At 46.5% G+C, this 24,982-nt stretch overlaps 1 protein-coding gene across 20 annotated transcripts in view; it reads left to right on the top strand.

The window, feature by feature from the left end:
- The window catches only part of RALGPS1 (Ral GEF with PH domain and SH3 binding motif 1), a 271,251-nt gene that overhangs the window by 37,828 nt on the left and 208,441 nt on the right, over positions 1 to 24,982 (top strand). For all 20 annotated transcript variants that reach the window (XM_046686090.1, XM_046686100.1, XM_046686023.1 and 17 more), the window contains 3 exons: positions 5,965 to 6,086; positions 9,231 to 9,338; positions 18,802 to 18,852. In XM_046686090.1, the coding sequence (XP_046542046.1) occupies positions 6,030 to 6,086; positions 9,231 to 9,338; positions 18,802 to 18,852 (216 nt within the window). In that variant the 5' untranslated portion in view covers positions 5,965 to 6,029. The remainder of the gene's footprint in view (positions 1 to 5,964; positions 6,087 to 9,230; positions 9,339 to 18,801; positions 18,853 to 24,982) is intronic.

Raw genomic sequence — 24,982 nt, forward strand, 5'->3', positions numbered from 1 at the left:
TCTGTCTGCTGCCTCTGGCTGACTCAGCTCCAGTGTGGCCATCTGCCTGCATCTCAAACCTGCTAAGCTCGTGTGCGTCTCAGGGCCTTTGCACCTGCTGTGTCCTCTGCAAAGAATACCCCCACTAGTTTTTATGGCTGACCCCTTCCCAAGGTTTCAGCTCAAATATTGCATCCTCAGAAAGACCTTCCTTGACCACCCTGGCCAATGATGTCTTCCATCCTATTTTATTTTTTTAAGACATTATCTGAAGTTATCATCTTTGTTCACATGTATTTTCTGACTCCTGCACTGGAATGTAAGTTCTGTGGGAGCAGGGCATGCTCACTTTGTGTCCCCAGAGCCTGGAACAGGTTTCTTGACCAGGCATCTCTGAATTTGGATGGGAAAAAAATGACGTCTTTATCTTTACTAACTTCTAACTGAAATTTAGCATTTCTCTTAGTTACTAATATAGACAGTGAATCACAGTAATGTTAACAGTGCCTGGGACTTTGTCACCAATAAAAATCACAGATATTTTCATATCACATGACAATTGTGGGCAGCTCGGAATATCTATGCTCATGACTACTTTAAAATTATGGTAGTTATTAGACTCACCAGTAGGTCTTCTTATTTAATGCAATAATAAAGAAATAGATATACTCTTACATGGGGAAATACATATATTACTACATTACAAATTATTTTAAAAATAATTTGATAACCGTATTTTAATATAACTACTTTCCTGGGTAATCTTGTGTGATTTTATTTCATGCATTTAAACACATTTCTGTGAGAAGGGGCCAGAGGCTTCCCAGACCATCAGAAGGGCCTGCGGCATGAACCAGCCGGGAACTCCCGGCTAGAACAGTGCCTGCATGAGGCAGGAGCCCAGGGAATGGATGGGCGGACGGATGGATGGGTGGTGTGGATCTTGCCCCCTCAGATGAGCCCCTGTGTTTTCAGGATCAGGGTTCTGGTGGCTTGGCGTGAACTTGGTGTTTAGGAAATAGCCTTGGTCAAGGTCTTTTGGAAATCTACTCTTGACCTGGCTCTGAAAAAGAGGCCTTTATTACAGGGCCCCAGGGGTGGGAGCCAGGCCCACTGCTCTCCTTTTCTTTTAGACTCGGGCTTTCTTTTCACCTTCTCTCTCTGCATCTGCTTCCTCCTGCCTCTGACCAGATTGTCCCTTCACCGGGCAGGATTTGGCCACCCTCTGCTCCCGAGGGTACAGCACCTCAGTTTGGTTGACCAGCAGAGACTGGTGTCTCAGGGTCCTGTGTTCCCAGGAGAATCACATGGCTACTCTGATCCGGTCAGTCTCGCCTGGAGGCGTGGTCCTCATCTTTGGGGGGCCTTCCTGTGGAGTAGGAAAGTATTTGTCAGGGAGGGGCCTGGGTCAGGCTGACCTCCTTGATGAGATCTGGTCCCTGATGAATAGCTGGGGTTTGGCCAGGCCTCAGGGACTGCAGGTGGATGGGTGGGGGTTTCTCGGGGCCCTGGAAGGGATGTGCCATTCTGCTTGGTCCTGTTATTTCTTAGCATGTGAAATATCACTTGTCTGAGTCGCTGCCCATAAATTAGTCTGTTTTGTCAGTGGCGAGACATGCAGGAGTCAGATCAGAAATAAGCTCTCTTCTCCCCAGCGCAGGCTGCCCACAGGAAGGGTAACGTGCTTTGTCTCTAGGTGGCCTGGGGCCAGAGTAGGGGGCAGTCCCCATGGAGGAGGATCCCCGCACTTGGACCCCTGGACTCAGCCTGGCTCCCCTGGGGCCCTGGAGCCCACAGCTGGGAATCTCCTTCCTGGCAGTGGAGGCCCGTGGTTTCACAAAGCGCAATGCTGTTCTTACTTTAACATTTTAAGTTAATTTTTAGTTTGTTTATTTTAGGAGAAAAGAATAGAACTTGTAGGATTAGATTAACACTAATAGCAACTAGTAACCTTGATTGAGTGCTTGCTCCATGCCTGGCCTGGATGGAGTGTTTTACATGCATTTTCTTGTCCAGTCCTCGTCTGGGCTCTTGGAAGAGGCCTAGACCCTGACGTTGGCTGACCAGGGTTTGAACTCGCTAGTCCTGCCACTTAACTAGCAGTAAGTTACGTCACCTCTCTGTGCCTCAGTTTCCCAGGAATCAGAATAGTCTCTGCCTCATGGGGTTGTTGTGAAGATTCAGTGGGCTAAAATGTCACGCTAGCCCAGAGCCTCACAGTGTCAGCATTCCCTGCTCGGCTGCTGCTGGCACGCTGAGAGGGACACCTAAGTGCGCCACCACACCATGCTGGAGAGATGGGTAGAGTTGTGGCATCCTTCAGATGGAAGCAGAGAGTGAGCAAACGCTGGTCCCAGAACAGGGTCTGAGAACTGTGGCACTTGTGTGGCAGGGCCACCTGACTCGAGAGCTGACGGTTGTCAGGCAAGTGGGGAGAGCCAAGGCCTCTGGTTTGAGCCAGGCCACATCGGTTGGGTTCCATGTTGTCCACCCTGGGGGAGACGCACTGAGTGCCAGGCACAGCCTGAAAGCAGCGGAGCCCACCTCACCCTGGAACTGGAGCAAGTGGATCCAGTCAAGGAGAGTCAGGCTGGTGTCGCCCACTCCATCTCCCTGTGACCCCGTCAGCTTCGATTGAGTCACTTCAGTCCGGTTTGGACTGGTCTGAACAGGTTCCATCCATGAAGCTGGCTGGTTCTGGCACAGAAGAGCCTGGCTGAGTTGGCCCGGATGCCCAGTCCGTTTGAGCTGGTTTGCCTGGTCTGAGACAGCCCAGCGGCTTGACCCCTTACTCTGCCTTCGAACTTGAGCTGGCATCGCTTTTAGTCTCAGTCTCTGGCTTCCTCACTCTTCAGTCTCTGGGCTTTTCTTGGGGGTTTCTTTGGAGGGTCCCATCCACTTGATTCCTAGGAGGACTTCCTTTGCTCCAGAGGCTGGTTCCTCTCCCTCAGTCCTGTCTCTTCTGTGCTGGAAATCCCCCGCAGAGTTTGGCTTGTGAAGTACCCTTTCCTGTGAGCGTGCGCCGATACAACTAGTTTTTAGTATCTTAATGTCTTTGATGATTTCAAAGGGGCGTGGAAGGGGAGAGTGGAAGCTGTGAGTTCAGGTCACTCATGAAACAGCTGGTGACTGCTCCTTTATTGTGGTGTAGTGTACCTCCTGTAAAATCCGCCCTTTCTGAGTGTACACTGCTGTGACTTTTAGTGGCTACGTAATTGTCACCATCATCCGTTTTAGAACATTTCCATCACCTCAGAAAAATTCCTTGTGCTCATTTGCGTCGGTCCTGCTCCCAACCCCAGCCCGCCACCGATGTGCTTCTTGTCTCCACAAATTTGCCTTTTCTGGACGTTTCATAGAAATGACATCATATAGTGTGGTCTTTTGTGTTTGATTTCTTTCACTTAGCATAATGTTTTTGAGGTTTATTCAAGTTATAGCTTGTGTCAGTATTTCATTTCTTTTTGCTGAGCAGTGTCCATTGTGTGGATATATCATTGTTGATGCGTTCACCAGTTGGCGGGCATTTCGAGTGCTTCCACCTTTTGGCTATAGTGAATAATCCCGCCAGAAACATTCGTGGGCGTGTCTTTGTATGGATGTATGTTTTCCTTTTTTTAAGGCAGATACCTGGGACTTGAATTGCTGGGTCACTTGGTAAGTTAATGTTTAACTTTTTGAGAAACTGCCGAACTATTTTCAAAGTACTTGTACCTTTTGCCTTCCAACCAGCAATGTATGAGGGTTTCATTTCTCCACATCCTTGTCAGCACTTGGTATTGTCTGTGTTTTTTATTCTAGCCATCCTAGTGGGTGTGAGGTGGGATCTCATTGTGGTTTTGATTTATATTTCCCCAATAGCATTTCTCCTCTTAGTCGTTCATATGTCTTCTTTTGCAGAATGTCTGTTCAGATTTTTGTGCAGCTGCTTTTCAAACCTGCACCAGCCATGCATTCGTGGTCCTTGGTAATGGCGAGCATGGCTTCTCTGGGAAAAAAATGGTTAACAGATGAATGCACCCAGCCCGTCCCTTCTCCCTGCTTGTGAAAGAGGATTTTGACCTCTCTGGCTCAGTTTTTCCTCTGAGAAAAAACTTACCGGGCCAGTTCTTTTTTATTATGAGAATTATCTAGCCTTTAGAAAAGTTGAGAGACGCGTATAATGAACTCCTGTCGGTGGATGTCAGTGGTTAACATTTTGCCATACTTGCTTTCTCTCTACTTATGTGAGTTTTGCTGGCCTGTTTGAAGGGGAGCTGCAAACCCCCATTACCGCTAAGTTCTGCCACGGGTATCACCTAAGGATGAGGACTTCTGAAGCTTCTCGCTGTTAGCACACCTAAGAAAGCCAATAGGAATCTGGTGATATCATCATATACCCAAACTCAGCTTTCCCTTGTTGGCCCCTAAATGCCGCCGATAGCTCAGACTCATTGTTCTGCGTATTTGGGGGAAGAAAGGAGGGAAGGCAGAAGGATCGCGGCTGTTGCTGAGCAGGAGAGGGTTGCAGAGGAAGATGGCAGGGCAGTTGTGAGGGGCCCACCATGGCCAGTTTTGGAGACCTGCAAGGAAAGAGCCTGGGTCATTCTGACGTTCCTTTTTGGGTGCTCGACTCTTTCTTTGAAGGCGCACTGCTGTCTGGTGGGGCCTGTGGCTGCGGGCTCTGGGAGGGTTCCAGACAGTGTTGAGATCAGACTGACACTTTCTTCTTTTTGATCTACTTCCAGACCATCTTTCCCAGTGGTTTGGGCTTGACCTTGCTCTCCAAGATTGCTTTTTCTCATGGGCACCACAGATCCAGCATGTCCCAAATCACAGTCATCATTTTTTCCCACAAATCTGCTATACCACATCTGTTCCTTTCCTTGATGAAGGACACGCCATCCCTGGTACCTCAAGCCAGAAGCCATTCATCCTCAGCTTCCTTCTCCCTCACCCCCTCATCAATTTCTATTGGATCTCTGTCCTCACTGTCTCTGTCTCCTCCCTGACTTCACTGCTCCAACCTTGGCTCGGAAGACCCTCCTCCTCTTGTCTGGGTACTTGCAGTTGGCTTCCAACTGGTGCCGCTGCCCTCCCTTCCCCTCCCCCATTGTCTCCCTCCTGCTCTCCTGGTCACTCGCCTCCTAAAAAGCTGGTGGTGGCTACAGTTCTCTGCTGTTCAGCGATGTGAGAAATGCTCTGCTAGAAGTGTGTCCACCTTGGCATGAGAGCAACTGGTTTTGCTTTGGGTGGCCCAGGCGCGATAGCCAGGGAAAATGGCGTTGAGCGGGGTCTTGAATGATGACCGGTTGGTGGGACAGCATGAGCAGAGGCCACAGCATGAGTTACTTAACTTCCCTGTGCCTCGGGTTCCTCACGTGTAATGTGGATGTGATAATAGGACCTACCTGAGGACTGTGGGGAGGGTTAGATGGCTTAAGGCATGTAAAGTGCACGCAAGTGGCAAGTACTGTATGAGTATTAGTTATTATCTGTGTTATTATTGATGAAATGATGTGATGTACAGGGAAACATGGTAGAGTCGGTTTGTCTTCTTTACCTGCCTTCGTTCTAAAACAAAGGTCACAAGCTCTAGTGCCTGCAAGGGCCAGGCACGTACTGAAAGGGTTGCACGGGCCAGGCGAGGACTGACAGGCACTTACTCCAATACCAGGGGCAGCCGCTGCTCAGCCCAGCTGGTGGTTGTCAGGCAGGAAGGTGGGAGCAGGCTTACCCCGTATTTCTATTTTCAAGAGAAGTCAGAATTCTATGTGAAACTTGCCAACTTTTAAACGTCAGTGATTAATTTAAAAAATATTAAAACCTGTACAAGCCCAACAAACTACATCTGTGGACCATGTTTAGCCTGAAGGCCACCAGCTTATAATCTTTCTTTAAAGGTCTCCTTCAGGGTCATCTGCTTAAGCCCAGCATGGCTCTCTCCCAGGGGTGGGATTAAGCTGGTTTTGAAGGCTGGTTTTTATGAGCCCCTTTGCCTTGCAGGACTTCTCCAGACGGGTTATGTCACCAACCGAGGCTGCCCTGAAGCTCCCTGCGGCCTGGAGACTATGTACAACAGGAATGGTCTGATGGCTAGCGTGTTGGTCACCTCTGCCACTCCACAGGTACAGAGACTGCGAGGATCGGGACAGTGGGGGACCCGGGCAGGGGGCTCCTTTCAGCTGACCCAGGCCCCAGCTGAGTCGTGGACCCCAAGGCTGCAGGGCTGCATGAATACCGGCATTCTTAGCACGCCTGAGGCCCCCGCCACACCAGGCATGAGATTCGGGAGGCAGTCAGCCCTGAGGATCAGTGTGTTTTCTGGAGTCGTTTTCTTCAAAGAAAAACAAATACCTGCCCAGTCCAGTCGTAGCAAGTGCCACATTCCATTTTGGTGGCAAGAAGGGATCAGACCTTTCCCAAGAAAAGCTGCTGCTGATTATAAATAAGTCACACATTCCAGAATGAAGTCAGACAGAAGTGATTCCAACTGGCCCTGTGTTCTTATTTACCTTGCTCAGGAGGAAATGGCTGTAAGGAGTGGTGGTCTGAGAGTGGCCTGGGTGAGGGCCCCTGCCCTGGGGGTTTATGAGTTTGTGTTCAGGTTCAGTAATGGAACAGAGGCACGCAGGAGGAGTGGGTGCCATCTGAGGCCTCGGGGTGCCACCGTGTGGAATGCACAATGCCTGGCTCCTGAGACAAGCTGGCAAGGCAGTGCCCAGTGTGCTGAGCTCACAAGGCCCTCAGGGTCGAGCTGGGCTTTGAAATGATCTGTGTAACCAGCTAGAAATTCACAGGAACCAATCATTCCTTAGAAACCTTTCAAAAATTCCTTCTTTCGATCTCTGGTTCTGAAAGCAGACTTGTGGGTACCTTTTAAAATTGCCTCATGGTGCCAATGTTAAGTTTAGGTAAAGTTACATCATCATCATCAGCACCACCACCACCACCATCAATGAATGTGTTTGGGGCAACTTTTGGTTAAATAAAGCCCCTTGTATGGTTGTGTGTGTTTGGGGCAGACGAAGTGGGGCGTTACAGCAAAGTAATAAAACCTGAAACCCCAGGAATGGACTCTGTTTGGTAACTAGAGGAATCAGACTGTTTTCATTTACAATTTACACTCATCCAGAGTAAAACTTCTTTCCCCTGGTGTCTGTGTGTGTATATGTGTGTGTATATACACATGTGTGTACATACACACACATACATATATGCTGTGGATATGTGCATGTATGTGTATATGTATATCCAAAAAATGGTGAGTACTCAGTAACTGTTTGTTGCATGGGTGAATACATGTATAGTTGAAGTGCTCAATAAATTTTGGTGACTGAATGACACGTTTATACACACACACACCCATAATTAGTGCTTACTATATACCAGGCACTTCTTTTGCACGTTCCACAGGATTATCTCACTTAATCCTCATAATAATTCCATTGAGTATGCCTCACTCCAGTGCGAGGAGAGTAAACTGGCTTCAAATCGCACAGCTGGTCAGCGGTGGGTGGGGACTCAGGCCAGGCGCCTGTGATTCTCGAGCCACTGCTCCTAACCCTAATGGCGCTACACTGTCCTGAGGAAAGTCAGCCCTGGCTCCTCAGTCAGCCTGCTTCGTGGAAGGTGAGTGTGGCAGTGCAGGATGACTTATAGGTCTATGTATAAGACTGAGGAGTAGAATCATTGCTAATCCCAGAAGCATTCGGGATTAGTCTTCATTACCTTTCAAAAGTTTAACACAGATCCTCCTCAGGGGAGAATGTCTCCTCACCCATGGAACTTTTAAAATAGCCATGCCTGAGCCCACCCAGGCCCCTTGAATCAACATCTCCCAGCGAGGGGGTTTCTGCCAGTTGCTTTGTAAACTTCTTGTTCTATAACCCGTACCACAACCCTGGGGAGTAGGTTTTAGCAGCATCTTTTTGAGATAACTGGGACTCAGTAAAATGAAGTAACCTGCCTGAGGTCAGACAGCAGCTAGCGTGGAGCTGGTGTGCTGACCAGACCTGTCTCACTCCAGAGCTCTTAGCCTCCGTGATCTCCGGCTTCTTAAGATCGTCCTGGAGTTTTTGGTCTAGTGGACTCATTTGTAAAACTTTTAAATGACATAGGCCTGTTGAAATGTACAGGTTTAAGTTTCCGCTCCTCCTTTCAAGCTCACATTTTCAGTTGTTGACCATTGGTTTCCCTCACTGGCCTAAAAACCCTCCAGTTTCCAGTAAGATTGCAAAGTTTTTCCAGATATAGCCATTTTGGAAAGAGTGAAATAAAGAGGAATTAATAAAAGCGTATTCTCTAAATCCCGGTCCAAGATGCTGAGGTTAATGGAAACCACAAAATCCCTCTTCATAGGTCGAGACGAATAAAAGCCTTTATGAAGGGGCACAGTTTTTGGGTGGTAAGCTCGATTGGTTCCCCAAAGTAGAATTTGGTGAAATCAAATAAAATTGAAGAGACGGTGTGTGCTCAACATTCCAGGATGCCCACAGTGTTGAGTTTCATGAAACTGGGCACATTTGAGGAGTTTTAACTCGTTCTGTTATGGGAGACGCTTTCTTTACAGGCAGGGCTCCCCGTGTTCCCCGTACCAGGGGAAGATGCTAAATATAACCTTCACACCCGTCTCCAAGGCAGTTGTTGCCTCTCACCTCGTCAGCTAACAGGCTTTGAATTCCGAGTGCCCAAACATGAAATAAGCCTTGAGAGCCAGCTTAACGTTTTGTGTAATAATTTCCGGCAATGACTTCAAATAGGAAAAAAAAAAAAAAAGGTGAAACCAGGTAATATTTGAAAGGCACAAGAAAACAGCTGATCTTCTCGGCCCCTAAGGTGTGAAGCCTGTTCTCTCTGAAGGGAGGGTGGGCTGTAGCTTTTTGCCCCCACTCACAGCCGCCTGAAAGTAGTAGGGTGTTGGGGTTGAGGGTTTGTGTTCTGGCATCGGAGAGACACAAAACCAGATTCACATTCTGGCTCTTCAGTTTCCCAGCTGAGATGCCTTGGGGAAGTCACAGTCCCTCTACTCTGATCTGTAAAATGGGGATGATAATCGTGAGTACTCAGAGAGTTGTTAGGAGAATTAGATAAGATCATGCGTGTGAAGTGCTTAACATAGTGCCTGGAATAGTGTAAAGCACTAAACAGCGGAAGCCTGTATCACACACAGCTCTGTCACTCCTGCCTCCTCAGTTCTGAGGTTTGGAAGTCAGTGATCCCAGCGGCAGCCAGGCTACTCAGGCGGCATCCTCTCTCCCCATCCTCCACAGGGCAGCAGCAGCTCAGACTCTTTGGAGGGCCAGAGCTGCGACTATGCCAGCAAGAGCTACGACGCCGTTGTGTTCGATGTCTTGAAAGTGACTCCCGAGGAGTTTGCTGTAAGTAGCGGAACTGATGTGGGTGGCTGGGCACCACGACCAGGTGCTCGAGGGCTCGCTGCACGGGGCTTTTTGCTCAGGTGGGAAACAACCCATGTGCCCAACAACAGGGGATTGTTGAAGAAAGTGTCCTTTATGAGATACCAGGCAGTGTTAAAACGATGCTGTCAATCTAGAAATTAACCACCTTGGAAGGCACACACAATATATATGGATAGTAAGTGAAAGGAGCAGGTCACAGCACAATTTGTAGAGAATAGTGCCATTTTAAAAAGCTTGTACAAATTTGTATTTGCATAATAAAAGGTCTAGTTTTTATGTTTACATATTCATAAATATCTGGAGATATAGCCAAATATATTATTTACAGTACTTTCTGGTTGTAGGATTCTAGGTAATTGGAATTTAATTTTTCTTCTTTTTGTTTATTTATACTTTCTACATTTTTACAATGACCACTTTCTAAATGATAGACAATATTATATGGGCAATTTTTGTAATTATAAATTTAAAAAAAATTGTTTTCTCTTCAACCAGTGTGTTGCTGCTGGTCTGACTGAGGGACGGTTCCTTGTCCCTCAGGAGCAGAGGTGCCTCCTCGTTTTGCTGGGACTTGCTTTCTTCCTTTTGCACCTGGAGGGTAGAGGGAGTTTGTTGGCTCTGGGGTGACCTCGAGCGTCATTGCAAGGACGGTCCCAGGGCTGTGTTTCCTGTCATGCCCACTGCCTACCTCATCCCTGTCTCCTTGCTAGAACAGGCCTCGTGCCCTCCAGGGTGCTGTGGGAGCTCACTGGGCCCCATCTCAACCCTCTGCCATCACTGGCTCCCGTGAGTCCTTTGTGCCAGGCCATGCTGAGGCAGCATGTGCAAAACCTCCTTCAGTGTGTCCGAGGGACCTTTTTGAAACCTGCATAAAACCCTCTAGCAGCTGCCATACTAGAATGAGACCTAAGGTTCCTCCCAGGCCTCCAGTGCCCCCTGTGGTCTGGCCCAGGCCTCCTCTCCTGCACCCATCTCCTTGCTCCCCAGCGGTACACTGGCTGCCTCTTCCTTCCCCAGACCCGCTGGCATCCCCTGCCTCAGGTCCCTGTGCTGATTCTTTCTTCAGTCCTCATGGGTCTTCTCCACATGTGTCAGTCTCTGTTCAAATGTCAGTCCTTGGAGCGGACTTTCATGGGCTAGTGTAGCATCTATCCGTCACTCTCTCTTCCCTTGCCCTGCTCTGTGTTCTTCACATCTCCTATCACTACCCAACGTTACATGATAGAACAATATTTTTTGTGATATATCTCCTCCCCTAGAAGACAAGCTCCCTAATAAGGCCACGAACTTTATCTGAGTTGTTCATTGCTCTTTTCCCAGTACCCAGAACAGTATCAAGCTCATAGCAGGTGCTCAGTACATACATGTTGACTGAAGGGATTCAGTCCTAGAACAACCTGATGAGGCAGACGGTTAGCTCCTGATTTTCTTATAAAGAAACTCAGGCTCTAAGAGGTTGATTTTTTTATCTGGATCATACAGCCAGGTGTGGGCAGAGCCAGCCTGAAGCCTTCACCTCCTGATTATTCCCCTAAAGCTGGATGGTAATAACAAGGGAAGCTTCCATTTTCGAACAACTACTAGGTCTGGGTCTTGTTTTGTATGCGTTGTCTAATTTACCTTTCACGAATATGCCGCATAAATGAGGTATATTTATTATTCCTATTATACTGATGTTCAAGTCAGTGCTTAGAGAGGAAAGTCACCTCTTAACACAGATAGTAAGTGGCACTATCTATCTGGGATTTGAAACCAGGGCCGTCTGACATTCTAGACCAGTCCTATCCAACAGAGATGTAATCCAAGCTACACGTGGATTTTCAATTTTCAATTTTCTAGTAGCCACATTAAAAAAAGAGGTGAAATTACTTTTAAAAATATATCTTAATTAACGTAGTACATCTAAAATATCACTTCAACATGTAAGCAACATAAAACGGAGACACTTTGTATTCTTTTTTTGAACTGTCTTCAAAACTCAATGTGTATTTATTTTATTTTTATTTTTATTTTTATTAAAGATTTTATTTTTTTCCCTTTTTCTCCCCAAAGCCCCCCAGTACATAGTTGTATATTCTTCTGTTGTGGGTCCTTCTAGTTGTGGCATGTGGGATGCTGCCTCAGCATGGTTTGATGAGCAGTGCCATGTCCGCGCCCAGGATTCGAACCAATGAAACACTGGCCCGCCTGCAGTGGAGTGCGAGAACTTAACCACTCGGCCACGGGGCCAGCCCCTCAATGTGTGTTTTAAACTTAGAGTGCTAGCGATCTTTCAGATGCTCGGTAGCCACATGTGGCTAGTGGCCGCCATATTGGACAGTGAATTGCTAGTCTGTACTTATAGCCACAAAGCTGTATTTTCTCTCCTTTAGAAGATTTCATGGCCCTCGCTGTCTGATAGCTTAGCTTCTGTATTCTATTTGTTCTTGTTTGGTTATTATATATATATATATATATATATTTTTTTTTTTTTAATTTTTCCTTTTTCTCCCCAAAGCCCTCCGGTACATAGTTGTATATTTTTAGTTGTGGGTCCTTCTAGCTGTGCATGTGGGACACCGCCTCAGCATGGCTTGATGAGCGGTGCCATGTCTGCACCCAGGATTCGAACTGGCGAAACCCTGGGCCACCAAAGTGGAGCGTGTGAACTTAACCACTTGGCCACGGGGCCTGCCCCATGGTTATTATATTTTTGAGTTGTGTCTTTTAGCTTCATGAGAGGAGTGAAGCCGTAATGAGGGTTAAAAGTCCCCTTACGGTCCTGCACCATGTAGAATGGCAGACAGTTGGCCTGCACTGAGAGCAACCATGCACAAGAGGGCTTCTTGGTGAGGCTTTGGGCCTGGTTTTCTAGTCTCAGCCCTAGAGAGTTACTCAGCCTGCCCCCGGTCAATTTTCTGAGGCTGAGCAGGCCGTAGGGAAGGGTGGTGAATGCTTTGGGGGTGCAGTGCTGAAGCTCTGGCCACCCTGCCAGAGCCAGAGCGTCTTAGCTTCACTGTGGGGCCAGGTGCCCTGCAGTCTTGGTCTTTGAGGAAGCATTGGAGTTGCCAGGTGTTGGAAGTGAACCAGACCACCTGGTATTTTGGTTTTCTGTCTAATAATATGAAAGGAAGAAAAAATCCAGGCACAGAAGTCCTTTAAAAAATTATTTAAGTGATTCTGGGAAGATAGTGGTGCCAGCAGCATATTTTTTAATTCTCTCCGAATCCCCACATAAAAACATCCAGAACAACTAGATGGCAAACCATGAAACCCATGAACAATATTTACAATAAAACTAGGTGACAAGTTATCCCAATCAAATCCCAAATAGAAGTGGCTAGAATATGCCACCAATATTAACAAGACCTGCAGAGTATCAGCATCTGTATAGGAGAAAACAGAAGTAAGTATTGGGGCATTTGACAGACTTGAGAATAGGGGAACCCCCAAATTTTCCATAATGTTTGGGTGGAAGAGATCTGTGGATGAGCCCCTGTGATTTCTTGAAACCAAACCACCAGGGCTCACTTCCAGGACAAGGCTCCATACCAAAGGGAAACTCAGTGTGGGAGTGGAATCAAAATGATCAGGATAGAGAAGGATGTGGTTAAGGAAAAAGAAGCTCTAAATAAAAGTGTGTGCATGTGTGTGTGTGTGTGTGTGTGTAATCTCAAAAAAACAACTGTGTGTTTTTGACCACTATGTGAAAGCAACCAAAAAAAGAGCTATGTGAAGTTAGAAAAGCTACCCTGAACCGTGTGCCCCTCTAAAAAGTTCAGAAAACTAATTTGACATAAAAATAAGCAAGAGGAAATTAGTGCTGTCAATCTTTCAAGGTTATTGTAGGCAAAGAAAACGAGTAAGGAGAGGATCCCTGTAGATACTGAAAGCATGCCAGAAAGACATGCCACAAAACGTAAACCTGCAACTCTCCATTTCAAAATGAGCCTAGACATTAAGATCACACTGTAAGACATGCGCAACATAAACTGGAAATAGGAAAATCTCAGAATGAGGTGACAGAACTTAGGAAAGAATTGAAAACAAAAGAAAAATTATTTTCGAAATGAAAGTTGAACTAGAAAGAGCACAAGAATAGATAAACAGAAAATGCCTTGAGGGAGGAAAATTTTTAAGATCAGAATAAATGAAGAAAGAGATAAGACTGAGAAAAAGTGACAATTATTAATGATAGGCAAAGAAGATCCAGCATACAGATAATAGAAATCCCTGAAAGGGGAGAATAAAAAGGCAAAGGAACTGAACAAATATTTCAACTATAATTTAAGAATTTTCACAAACAAACAAAAGAATATTTGAAACTGCATATTGAAAGAGCATACCGTGAAGCTAACTGTGTCAACCCAGAATGGTCACTACAAAAGACATATTCTTGGTAAACTACCAGATTTTAAAAGAAAATATAAAGTCCTTTGGGTATCTAGGCAAAAACAGCAAATGACTTATAAGAGAAATAAAGTTAGATTATTTTCAGTCTTTTTGACAGAAACGCTTTTTTGCCAAAAGAAAGTAGAATAACCTAATCAAATAAGTTAAGGAAAGAAAAAAAAAATGTGAACCAGAGATTTTCTATCTAGCAAAACTGACTTTTGAGTGTAAAGGGCACAGACTAACCATTATGAACATGCAAGGCCTCGAGAATTTTGCTCCCGTGAGCCCTCCCTGAGGAGTCTGCTAGAGAACAAGCTTCAGACACTGGAAGTGTTTTACCAGGAAGGGAGGGTGTGGTGGGGGTGGGGCCGATTACATCTACAGCTAGACCTCGGCCCCGCTCCAGTGGCTGAAGGCAGAGCAGAAGGCAGTGCTGGAACTTGTCTTACCATCAGCAGATCATAGACTCCCTTCCAGGTCACTGTGTGTAGATTTACTTCTCTATTTTTAATAGCGGCGTAATCTTCCAGAGTCTGGATATACCATAATTGTTTTCAACACGTCCCTTTTGATGACCTTTTAGGTTGTTCCAGGATTTTTGCTACTACAAATAACGGTGCAGTAAACACCTGTACTTCTATCTGTATCGAAGTGTAGCTCTCCATATGAAATCTCCTTAGGTCCCAGTGCTCTGCCTTCTGTAGGTTGAGGGATTGTTGTGTCAACAGGGTGCTCATTTCACTTTTTAGGAGATAATATCTAAATGCAATGCATGATCCTGGATTAAGAAAAAATTGCTCTAAAAACCAGTATTGGGATAATTAGCAAATTTTGAATGTGGCTTGTATATTAGATACTGCTGTTGTACCAATGATAAATTTCCTGAATATAATAATTTTATCATCATGTAAGAGGATAATCTTGTTCTTGGGAAATAACAGGCTGAAGGATTTAGGGGTGAAGGATCATAATCTCTGCATGTTACTCTTAAACGGTTCAGGAAAAATGTGTATGTATAATTATGTACACAGAGATGAAGCAGATGAGGCAAAATGTTAATCATCAGTGTAGCTAAGTGAAAGGTTGTAGACTTCGTTTACTATTCTTGCAACTTTTTTGTAAGTTCGATATTTAAAAAAAAATACAAAGTTAAAACACTTTTTTATGATTACTGCCAGATTACTTTCCAAAAAGAACAGAGCAGTTCATAATCCTATCAGTTGTGATGGCACTGACGGATGACAAATGGCATCTTCCTGTTTAATTTGCATTTCCTGACTACCATTCTAAAATTGCCACACGTGATTCCTGTGGCTCTCGGAGTAGAAGCAGAAATCTATCTTTGGAGCTGATTACTTTTTGTTCTGTGAGCCCTCCTGGTCGTACATTGGTGGAATGGTCTAAATGCAAATTTAAAGATACATTCTATTGTAAGACGTACCACTGATTTGCCAACAGCTTTTTTTGTTTACTTGGGGCCTGGGAGAGCCTTAGAAGAGAAGATCTAGTCAGCCACAGTTAGAGGGGAGAAACACTACACTCAACATATGCAGAAAACGTTTTTTTTCTTTTTGGCTAAGTAGCTTTCATTTATCCACATAATGCCACCTTTTTCTTTAGGGCCACATTGTGAAGTGCTCCTATAGGTCTCTCCATTCTGAAGGATTCATCTCTACAGAATTGCTGTAATATGGGAAGATTGGCCATTTCCCCCCAAATCCTGGATTTTTAGGGGGCCGTGGACTAAGAGGAAGGAGGAGATGGGAGAAGGGGTTGGGATTAAGGAAGTCATTGCCAGGTGACTAGTTTAATTGGACACCCTGTATTAAGGCTTATTTCCACAAATAAGGAGAAGCCATTAGGAGACTGGTTCGCGGGTGTCCTCATCAGTCCGGGCGTGTGCTCCCCACCACAGCAGGTTTGCTGCTTGGAAACGAGCGCCTCACTGCCTCGTGTTTCTGGAGAGGCTGTAGCCCCTCCTAGGAAATGCCCTTTCCCTCCAGGAAGCCAGGGCATCTCCCTGAGGGAGGGACAAGGTCTTGGAGGCTGAGGGCGGGCTGTAAAAGGACAGGACCTGACCTCGCCCCTCAAGCCCCACCCCTGTCCATACCTTCCCTTTTTGGTGAAACCGCCTGCCTGTGAGTGCTCAAATTTCCAGGGAAGGACGGCTCATCAGAAAGGTTTTCACACATGTTTGGCTTTGTAGTAAAATGACATGAAATTTATAATCTGATGGTCTTACCTGTGTATTGATATATTCTTGCTCTGGACACTGCATCATTTTTGGTCAGAGTTGAGAGGATAGAAATGGGAGAGATTCTTCTGAAAACCTTCAGATTGCATGTTTGGGACCAGACAGTCTCTTTTAAGTCTGGTGACCTCTGTTTTGTTGTTTGTGTTGAATGAAACGCCTGAACACATTTTCTGACTTATGGTCTGAGCAAGGATCAGAATAGTCGAAACTTGGACCATCCAAAAAAATAATGAAATGTAAAGTCACTATTTTAAAGATTTTATTTTTCCTTTTTCTCCCCAAAGCCCCCTGGTACCTAGTTGTGTATTTTTAGTTGTGGGTCCTTCTGGTTGTGGCACGTGGGATGCCGCCTCAGCAAGGCTTGATGAGTGGTGCCATGTCCACGCCCAGGATCCGAACCGGCGAAACCCTGGGCCCCTGAAGCAGAGCGCACGAACCCAACCACTGGGCCAGAGGGCTGGCCCCTAAAGTCACTATTTTAATAAACCATTTGGAAATTCAGTAGCAAACCCTAGAACTGATGGCAGGATGGAAAGGAAGTTTTCTCATTTTCACATTAGCGGACTTTTGGTTCTTTTCCTAAGTGACATTGCAAACATCCTGCTGGTTCTCCCGGGTAGGGAGTTAACTTGAACTGTGGGAGAGATTTCCAAGGCCCTCTGAGCTTTCAGTTCAAATCTTCTATATTCACAAGGCCTCCCTGTTCCTCAGGATGGCGGAATTAATCCAAATGTGAGGAGAATTTGGCTAACAATCTCCATGGATCTGGCAGAAAAAAGCTAGTCCATGTGCACCGTCTAGGATGTAGCTCTGGCCCTGTAGCTCTAGGCCGGACACCCAGGCATGTAGGCCTCCAGGGCTTAGGCATCACTTGACACCCAGATTATGAGGGCCAGATCCACGGAGATGTTGTGCTGATGTCCGATGCCCCCTTGCCACTGGTGGTGGACCCAGAGGTAGGAGAGCTCAGATTCCCAAGTGCTGCTCTATTCCTGGTGCCTCCACTCTCTGCCGAGCTTCCTTCCGTGAGTGGCACATTTCACCTCTGTGCCCAGGAAGAGCACTAACCCCTCGGAGCGGACAGCGGCTCTCCACTGGAGCCAGCTGCTTATTCCCCTCTCCTGTGCAGCCTTGGGGATGGTGTGCTTTGGCCTGCATCCTGTGTTCCTCAGGAACCCAGTGATCTTGGACCACCCTTAAACTGTGCCAAGAAGCGACTACAATTCTGCACCTAAGCCCAGGATTGTGGTTACTGTGTGTGTTGCCATTTTTCTCCAAAGTATTCTTGACACCAGGCTTTTCTTCATGACAATATTTGTTGACTCAGTGTAACAGCTTTCTTTAAGTATTCTCCAGAGTGACTATGATGGCTGGATGTTCGAATAAATTAGTGGTCCCTTATTTCCTAGCTCACGTATTGGTCAGGAACCATAAGTTCACATGCCAGTACGTGAGCCCATCTATGTGACTTCTCTTTTGACCGCCCCCCAAATATATATGTGATATATCAATATATATAAACACAAATATCTATCTATATGTAAACATAAAAATATATAAACATAATAAATATCTTAAAAATATATATATAAAGAGCATCTGTCAGGTGCCAGGCATTCTGCACCTCTTGTCTTGAATTTTCACAAAGATGCAATAAGATAGGGATTATCATCACTGTTTTCTGGATGTGGCACCTGAGACTGGAAGTTAAGTTACGCGTCAAAGAGAATATTACCGTTAAGCGATGGTATCCAGGCACACACCCAACCCTGTTGATTCCAGAGACCACATTTGTTCCACTGCACTGTGTCCTCCCAGATGACCTGTGTTCAGTGGACAGGGTGGCTTCTCCCATAGTAGGCATCTGGAGGCCCTCGGCTCTGTTTTCCCTGGCCTGTCACAGAGGCGCCTGCTAACACTGGCCTCTCCTGTGACCTATGGGGATAGGTAGGTCGTGTGAAGTCAGCTCAGTCCCTGCCTTGGCCTGTAAAATTGTCAGCAAGGAAGTCGTCTTTTGTTGTTGCTTGATAAGCTTCAAACGATGGGAACAGCCTTTAAACCGGATGTGTATTTTCTCTATTGACAACATTAGTGCTTCTCAGGCTAGCTGTGGTCAAGGACCAGTTTTTTCATTTCCAGTCTGTTGAGGACTGATATTTTAAAAAATACAATAAAAATGTCATGGCAATTTGCTATAAAAGTTTCCAAATGCTTGCTCTTAGCTTCTGTAGTTATCTCATTGTGGGCTGGTGGAATAAATAGTTCGCGGTCCAGTGCTGGTCTGCGGTTGCATCTTGAGTAGCGCTCTACCATATAATTTAGAGGAGGCATGGACTTAAGAAGAAATGTACAATTTCTATAAGCCACAATTTAAAAAACTTTAAATTTAGTGTAATAGACAGTGTCTGTGTTTAGCATTCTAATTTTTAACGTTGTGTCTCCAACTTTTTAAAATTACAAAGGTAATTCATGATTGCAACAAAAACTCAAATAGTACAAAAATATCCAAACTGAAAATCTTCCCCTTCTCTCAGTCCCACCCTTCAAACTACTGTTATCAATTCTTAAATTGGAAGTTCGTCTCACGTTCAAGAAAGAGGGGTGTGGATCAAGATTTATGAAGCGAGAAGGGATGGGAGAGGCATTTTAGAAATTGACCCAATTTTTTACTCTCTTCTCTCTTGATTTTTATTTCAAGAGGGAAAGTATAACTTTTAAGAATTATAGATTCAGAGTAACATGACAGTTCTCTTTGATTCAGTGTTTCCTAACGCCCATTCTCTCTTGTTGCAGAGCCAGATCACGCTGATGGACATACCCGTATTCAAAGCCATCCAGCCGGAGGTCTGTACTTGGTCCTTCCTACTGTTCTACTAACGCTGTGGCTGGGAAGAGAGGATTAAGTCAGCCACATTAGGGTGACAGTTTTTCGGTTTCTCTCTTGAAGTCTCTATAAACACATGTTAATCCATTTAAACCCCTGTTAAAGCGAGCATCCAGGACCTTTCCGTTCTCCGTGGTGCTCATTCTTTGAGCCAGGTGTTTGGTTCTCCAGAGAATGTCAGTGCACCAGGCCCACTGCGGCCGGGCTGGGGCAGTTGGTGCCCACGGCCTCCATGCCTGAGTCGAGCCTTGCCACCCTAATTCCTTTTCCCAGGCTCCCCCTGCTGAACACGGTCACCATCAAGGAGATGTGAGGGAACATTTTTCTAGCGAGCTTCCTTTTTGTGGTCCCAAATTCTGGCGGTTGCGTTGTTTCTGATTTTAAAACCAGTTGCCACAGCAAAACACATACATATTTACATTAAAAGCATATGTACATTTTTAGAAACAGCATATTCAATAAAGAGAAAGAGGTTGATTTTGGTCTTTAAAAAAATTCCTGGAAATATTTAGCAGTTGATAATGAGGCTTTCCAGTTATTTTAGTCAGTGTTCTTCTTTTGTTAGTAAGTAATGGAAATCCATTTCAAAGCAGCCGAATAGGCAGAAGAGGAACTTCTCACAAGGATAAGGGGGCACTTTACCGACTTTGTGGGCACGGAGTTCAGGCAGCTTGGAGAGCCAGCCAGGACGCAAGCCGTCTCTGCTTCTTGCCCCTGCTGTTCCCTCTCCTCCTCTCTCCTGCCTTCTTTCACATCTGCCACTGTGGTCCAACCCAGCCTCCCCCAGGGCCCGCATTTACACGACCCACGTTTAAGCCACCTTCCGGACTGAGCCCAGCAGCTCTCAGTCCAGCCCAGCTGAGTCAGGTTTCTGGTGGTGGATCAGTGACCTCCGTGAGGAGTATGTTGCCAAGATGAGCAAGCACAGTTGAGGGGGACCCAGCCTTGTGAGTGGGGCGCAGATTTCAGAGAAGAGAGGTGTAGGTAGGGAGATATGCCAAAAGGTGTCTGCTGCAACCATGATGTGAATTCCTGACACCCTTGACGTAATGCCCTTCTTCTTACAGCCTGGTAGCTGTTAACACTTTGAGAAAAATAGCATATTTTAATACAAAGCCAGACAAAGGATCTAGGCCTTTTGAGAGCTGGCATCAACCTACTACAAATTATGGGGGAAGCTAGTATTGCTAGCTGGTCTCAGTGTTTATGTGAGGACGTGGCAATGCTTTGTATTATTTTGTGTGTGCGCATGCACATGTGTGTTGTGTTCATTAGGTTTGGGGAGCACAGCTATGTTTGCTTTTTTGAATTGGGTGACTTCCAGTCTTTTCCTGTTTTTTTCTAACGTGGAATTATCTATTCCTTCTAATTAAAAACAAATAACTCACGACCTCTTGGAGCCTTTTGGGGGAGTAGTTATATGGTGGTTGCCTTAGTTCTTAGCTGAAGTGATTTCTGTTCGTGCTCTCTCATTGGCTTTGATCTGGAGCACTTTATACATTTGGATCTTTATTCTTTGTTCTGAGCATCAAGTAGGGCAGCCCAGCCTGCCATGAGCTCTGATCCCTGGACCTGAGTGTGCCCAGGGAGGCGGGGATCACTGCTCAGGCTGGTTGTAGGAAGAAGGGGGTGGGGGGTCCTTCAGAGACACACCGAGGGGCAGGCTGAGACTCTTCCCCAGGCCGCTGCAGTTTGGAAGGTGCCTTATCCAAGGCATCTTGTTTCAAGTGTTGACAACACGTTAGGGTGGAGGTGTTTTGCTTTCAAGGTTTTAGCTTGGAGCAGTGGTTCTCTGTTTTGGCTGCACATCAGAATCATGTGGGCAGCCTCTGAAACATGGGGTGTCCAGACTCTACCCTAGACCATCGAATCTGAACCTCTGGGTCAGGGTCTGGAACCCAGGCCATCCTATGTTGTAAAAGTTTACCACGTGATTCTGATCTCAAATGAGGAGTAAGAACTAATTGCTTCGAGATATCTGGAGAAACCCCAAACTTGACTGTCTTGGATCTATGATATGTTAGCTAAAAATGGATGAGTTTGTTCCTCATTGTCATTGTCAAAACTGTGGTTAAAAGGAGGACCCTGGGAACTGCCCCAGCTTTTTTGCAGTTGTTATTGTTAGCAGACTGAAAACTGGAATTTTTCCCCTTGATGATGCCTGCCACGTTGTGGCTGGACCACCCCAGAGTTGGAAGGACATGGATAAGGGACAGTTGTAAGTTTGATGTAGACAAGACTTTCCAGGACACAGAGGCCAGCATCTGAGAGCAAGATAGACACTGTGAGTGACCCGGACTCCTAGAAGATCAGGAGACCTGTGGACTGGTGCCCTTTAGTTCTGGCTCTCATCAGAATCAGTTGGGGAGCTCTGTAAAAAAATCCAGATGCCTAGGCTCCCTCCTTGGAGATTCTGATTCCATCAGGGTAGAGTGGGATTGGGAATCTGTGTTTCAATCAGTTCTAGTCACTGTTCTTTTTGATTCATAAATTGTCCTATCTTTAACCAGTGCCCTTTCATGTCATCTCTGGTATCCTTTTAACATAAGCCCATTAGTTTTTTTTTTTAAAGATTTTATTTTTTTCCTTTTTCTCCCCAAAGCCCCCCAGCATAGTTGTACATTCTTTGTTGTGGGTCCCTCTAGCTGTGGCATGCGGGACACGGACCCAGCATGGCCCAATGAGCAGTGCCATGTCCACTCCCAGGATTCGAACCAACGAAACACTGGGCCACCTGTGGTGGAGCACGCGAACCCAACCACTCGGCCACGGGGCTAGCCCCAAGCCCATTAGTTTTTGATAGCTTCCTTGCTCTTGGCAGAACAAGATATCCCAATGCTATGTTGTATATTTCTTGCTTAAGACCTGGAATTGGGTATTCCTTCAGGGATGCTGGTTTATTTTCGTGGAGAATAATACTTAGAAACCATGATCTGGGTGAGAGGATGTTCATTGCTACTGGGTTCCTGTTGCTTTTAGGCATTTTCGGTGGACAGGGCTGGGAAATATTTATTTTTTAAAAGGAAAAGTCGTGAGGCCATAGTTAGAGCAGGTGGCGTTATTCCTCCACAGTTCTTCCTTCTCTCCTCCTCCTTGTCATAACTTCCTTGTGGGTGGCATGTATTTCCCCACCCTATTGACTTTGGGCTTGGCTTTGTCATTGAGTGCAAATGACACTATGTAAATGGTGAGCTGAAGTGGTCAGAGGCGTGACAAGCGTCACCAGCCCTCTCGGAACTTCCAGTCTTCATGATGTGCTGGTTGCTATTGCTCGTTTAGCCTGAGTCCTAAAAGGAGGACATTATAGATGACCTGAACCTAACCCAGCCTGACCTGGCCCAGCCTGAGTGAACCTTGCAGAGGTCAGCGGAACTGCAGCCTCTGCAGACCTGTGAGCATGAAACAAGCCTCTGAGCTTTGAGGGTTGTTCGTTACACCACATTATCCTATAGAAACGTGACCAATGCCATGTTGCTCTTTCCAAGTCACATCTAGCATTATAGGGTTGTTAACTTAATTCCCTTGATTTTTGTAGGTTTTCTTCTACACTGACAATTTGGTTCCTAACAACGTTAAATAATTACTTTTTTGTATTGTCCCATCATGTATATAGGATAGTTTTAAAATAATTATATCAATATTACCATTAACCAGCAGACTACTGGTTGAAGTTTAACATTTCTTTGCAATTCTGTTTGCCTTTATTCCTTTTCTTCTTATCTTCTCTCCCTCTTACAGTGCACTGATGCACGCAGGTGGGCCTTCCCCCTTGGCTCCCCCTCAGAGGCCTTCGGAAGCACGGGGCAGAAAAGGAGGGTTATGCTCACTTGGTTCTGGATGTGTGCATCCTGAGAGACCTTGTTGTGATGTCAGTGCCTGGACATTGTAGATCCTCAATAAAGATTTGCTGAGTGAGTGGAGAATGAGTGGCTGACTGCGTGAGAGGAGAGGCACTGCAGCAGAACATTATCTGGCTGTGTTTAGGCACGTTGCCGAGGGGGGCGTACCAATTAGGGGAACGCTACTACTAGGGTGCCTGTTTTGTGGTGTAACCACTTCCCCCAAAGCAAGGGTTTTGCCTGGTGAGCTCAGCCTTTGAAGATCCAAATTTCCAAATGCCGTTGATAACTGAGGGTGGAACTGTGGCTTCTGCTCGTTTGTGCAAGGGGGACCGCGTTAGCATTATCCAGGGCTGAGAGGAAGCCAGGCAGACGGTGAGTTAAGGATTGGCAGGGCGCAAGGAAAATGGAAGTTAGTTAGTATGGAACCAGAACTGCCCTGTTCCCTGGTGACTCTAACAAGTGACCAGTTTTATCAAAAATTGGTGAGTTAACACAGAGACAACTCTGCAGCATGATAGCTCCCAGCTGTGTTTACCTTATAGGCCGCGGCCTAGAACCCCATCACCCCGTGGTGGATGGAGTGCAGGGCTGGATGGATTCCTGGCTGCCAGTGCTCACGGTGAGGGCTGCCTTGTGCGGGAGGTCTTCCTGAGGGCTCCTAGTGACAGCGGCCTTGTGAGCGGGTACAGTTTCAGGGTGGCATTTTGTCCCCACTGGCATTCCCTACCAAATCTGTCTGTCGTTATGTGCGGTTCCCAGCCTGTGGACTTGGAGGCCCAGCAGTTTCTCAGAGGCCAGTTTAAATGTCAGCACTGTTTTTATCATCAGTTTCAAGGTGGAGCAGCATCAAGAAGGAACTGCTGTTCTTAGAATGTGCTGAAAAAGAGCACGGTCTGTGCCTGACTCAGCCCGGGGTTCTATCCAAGCCGAGCCGCCGGGTCCGCTAACCCTGCCCGGTGTTCCTAAGGGCCCGGACTTGATCTCACAAAGCTGGGGTTGAGTCCTGGCTTCACCCTTCCTAGCTCGGACTTCGGACAAGTTGCTCATTCTCTTTATGCTTCAGTTTTCTCATGTGTAAAACAGGGGAAATCATAGTTTTTACCTCGTAATGGGCCTGTAAGAATTTAGGTGCCTCCATGGAGCGAGTTCCCGGTAGCTGGTTCTCTCTCACCAGTGCACAGTTTGAATAGGCCGTGCATTGTAGACTGAGGTAGTGCTCATCAGAACACTTAGCGCTGACTGGGGGGAGCCAGGAGCCCAGAGGACGGGTGCTTTGAGTAGCTGAGTGGTTGAGCACCGTCCTTGGACTCTTCCAGCCCTGAGTTCATGTCCTGGTCCCCTGGATAGCGGGAGGCTGAGGTCTGGACGAACTTACGCCACGGTGCCCTGAGGGCCCTGTGAACGTCCAGTGTGGGGACTGCCTTGGAGTTGGGGCATTGTCACTGAGCCTTGAAGGGAAGGGACAGTAACTTATGGGCGATTTGGGGAATGAGATGGGAGTTGGGACAGACATTTCAAGCAGAGTGAATAACTCACTGAAAAGGCAGATAATATATTTAGCAAAACTTAACTCTACTTTTGGTGCGTGGCGTCTGGGGAGAAGAAAAGGTGAGTCCGCTATTCTCTGGGTTCGGTGCTCCTCAAGGGCACTCTGGGTTCTCTGCTCCTCAGGGGCATTGTTGCCAGTGTTGTCGGCATGCCAAGGGCCTACCAGAAGTCACCATGTCGTTCTCTTGCCACCTGGCGGCTGGGGGCGTGCAGGGTCACAGAGGCACGTGGATGGGTGTCCGGCGGTCCTGAATGTGATGGGAACAAGCAGCAGTGGATACCAGACTCAGTGAGGTGGGAAGCTTCCTAAGTGTCCGTGTCTTTTCCAGTCTTCTTGCTGCCTCTGACCACATCGCTCCATCCCCACTGCCAGGTTTCCCAATACTCATACTGACGTTCGCTCACTCACTCAGCCGCTCATTCGCCAGTCTACTGTGCTCTCTGCTGGAGACTCAGAGACAAAGGCCACACTGGCACAATGCAGCGAGAGTGAGGGGCAGACCTGTAAATGAGCAGCAGACAGGAAGTATTTGGGGCTTTGGGGCGTCAAGGAGACAGTAGGGGATAGGGATGGACAGGAGGCAGAATCCCCATAGCCCTGGGGATTTGCTGAAGGACTTCAAAAGGGGAGTGACAGACTTGTCTTTTAGAAAGTTCATTCTGACTGCCTGGGACAGAACCCACCGGAGTCAGGGACGCT

This window comes from Equus quagga, chromosome 1 (assembly GCF_021613505.1).
Source record: "Equus quagga isolate Etosha38 chromosome 1, UCLA_HA_Equagga_1.0, whole genome shotgun sequence".
NCBI lineage: Eukaryota > Metazoa > Chordata > Mammalia > Perissodactyla > Equidae > Equus > Equus quagga.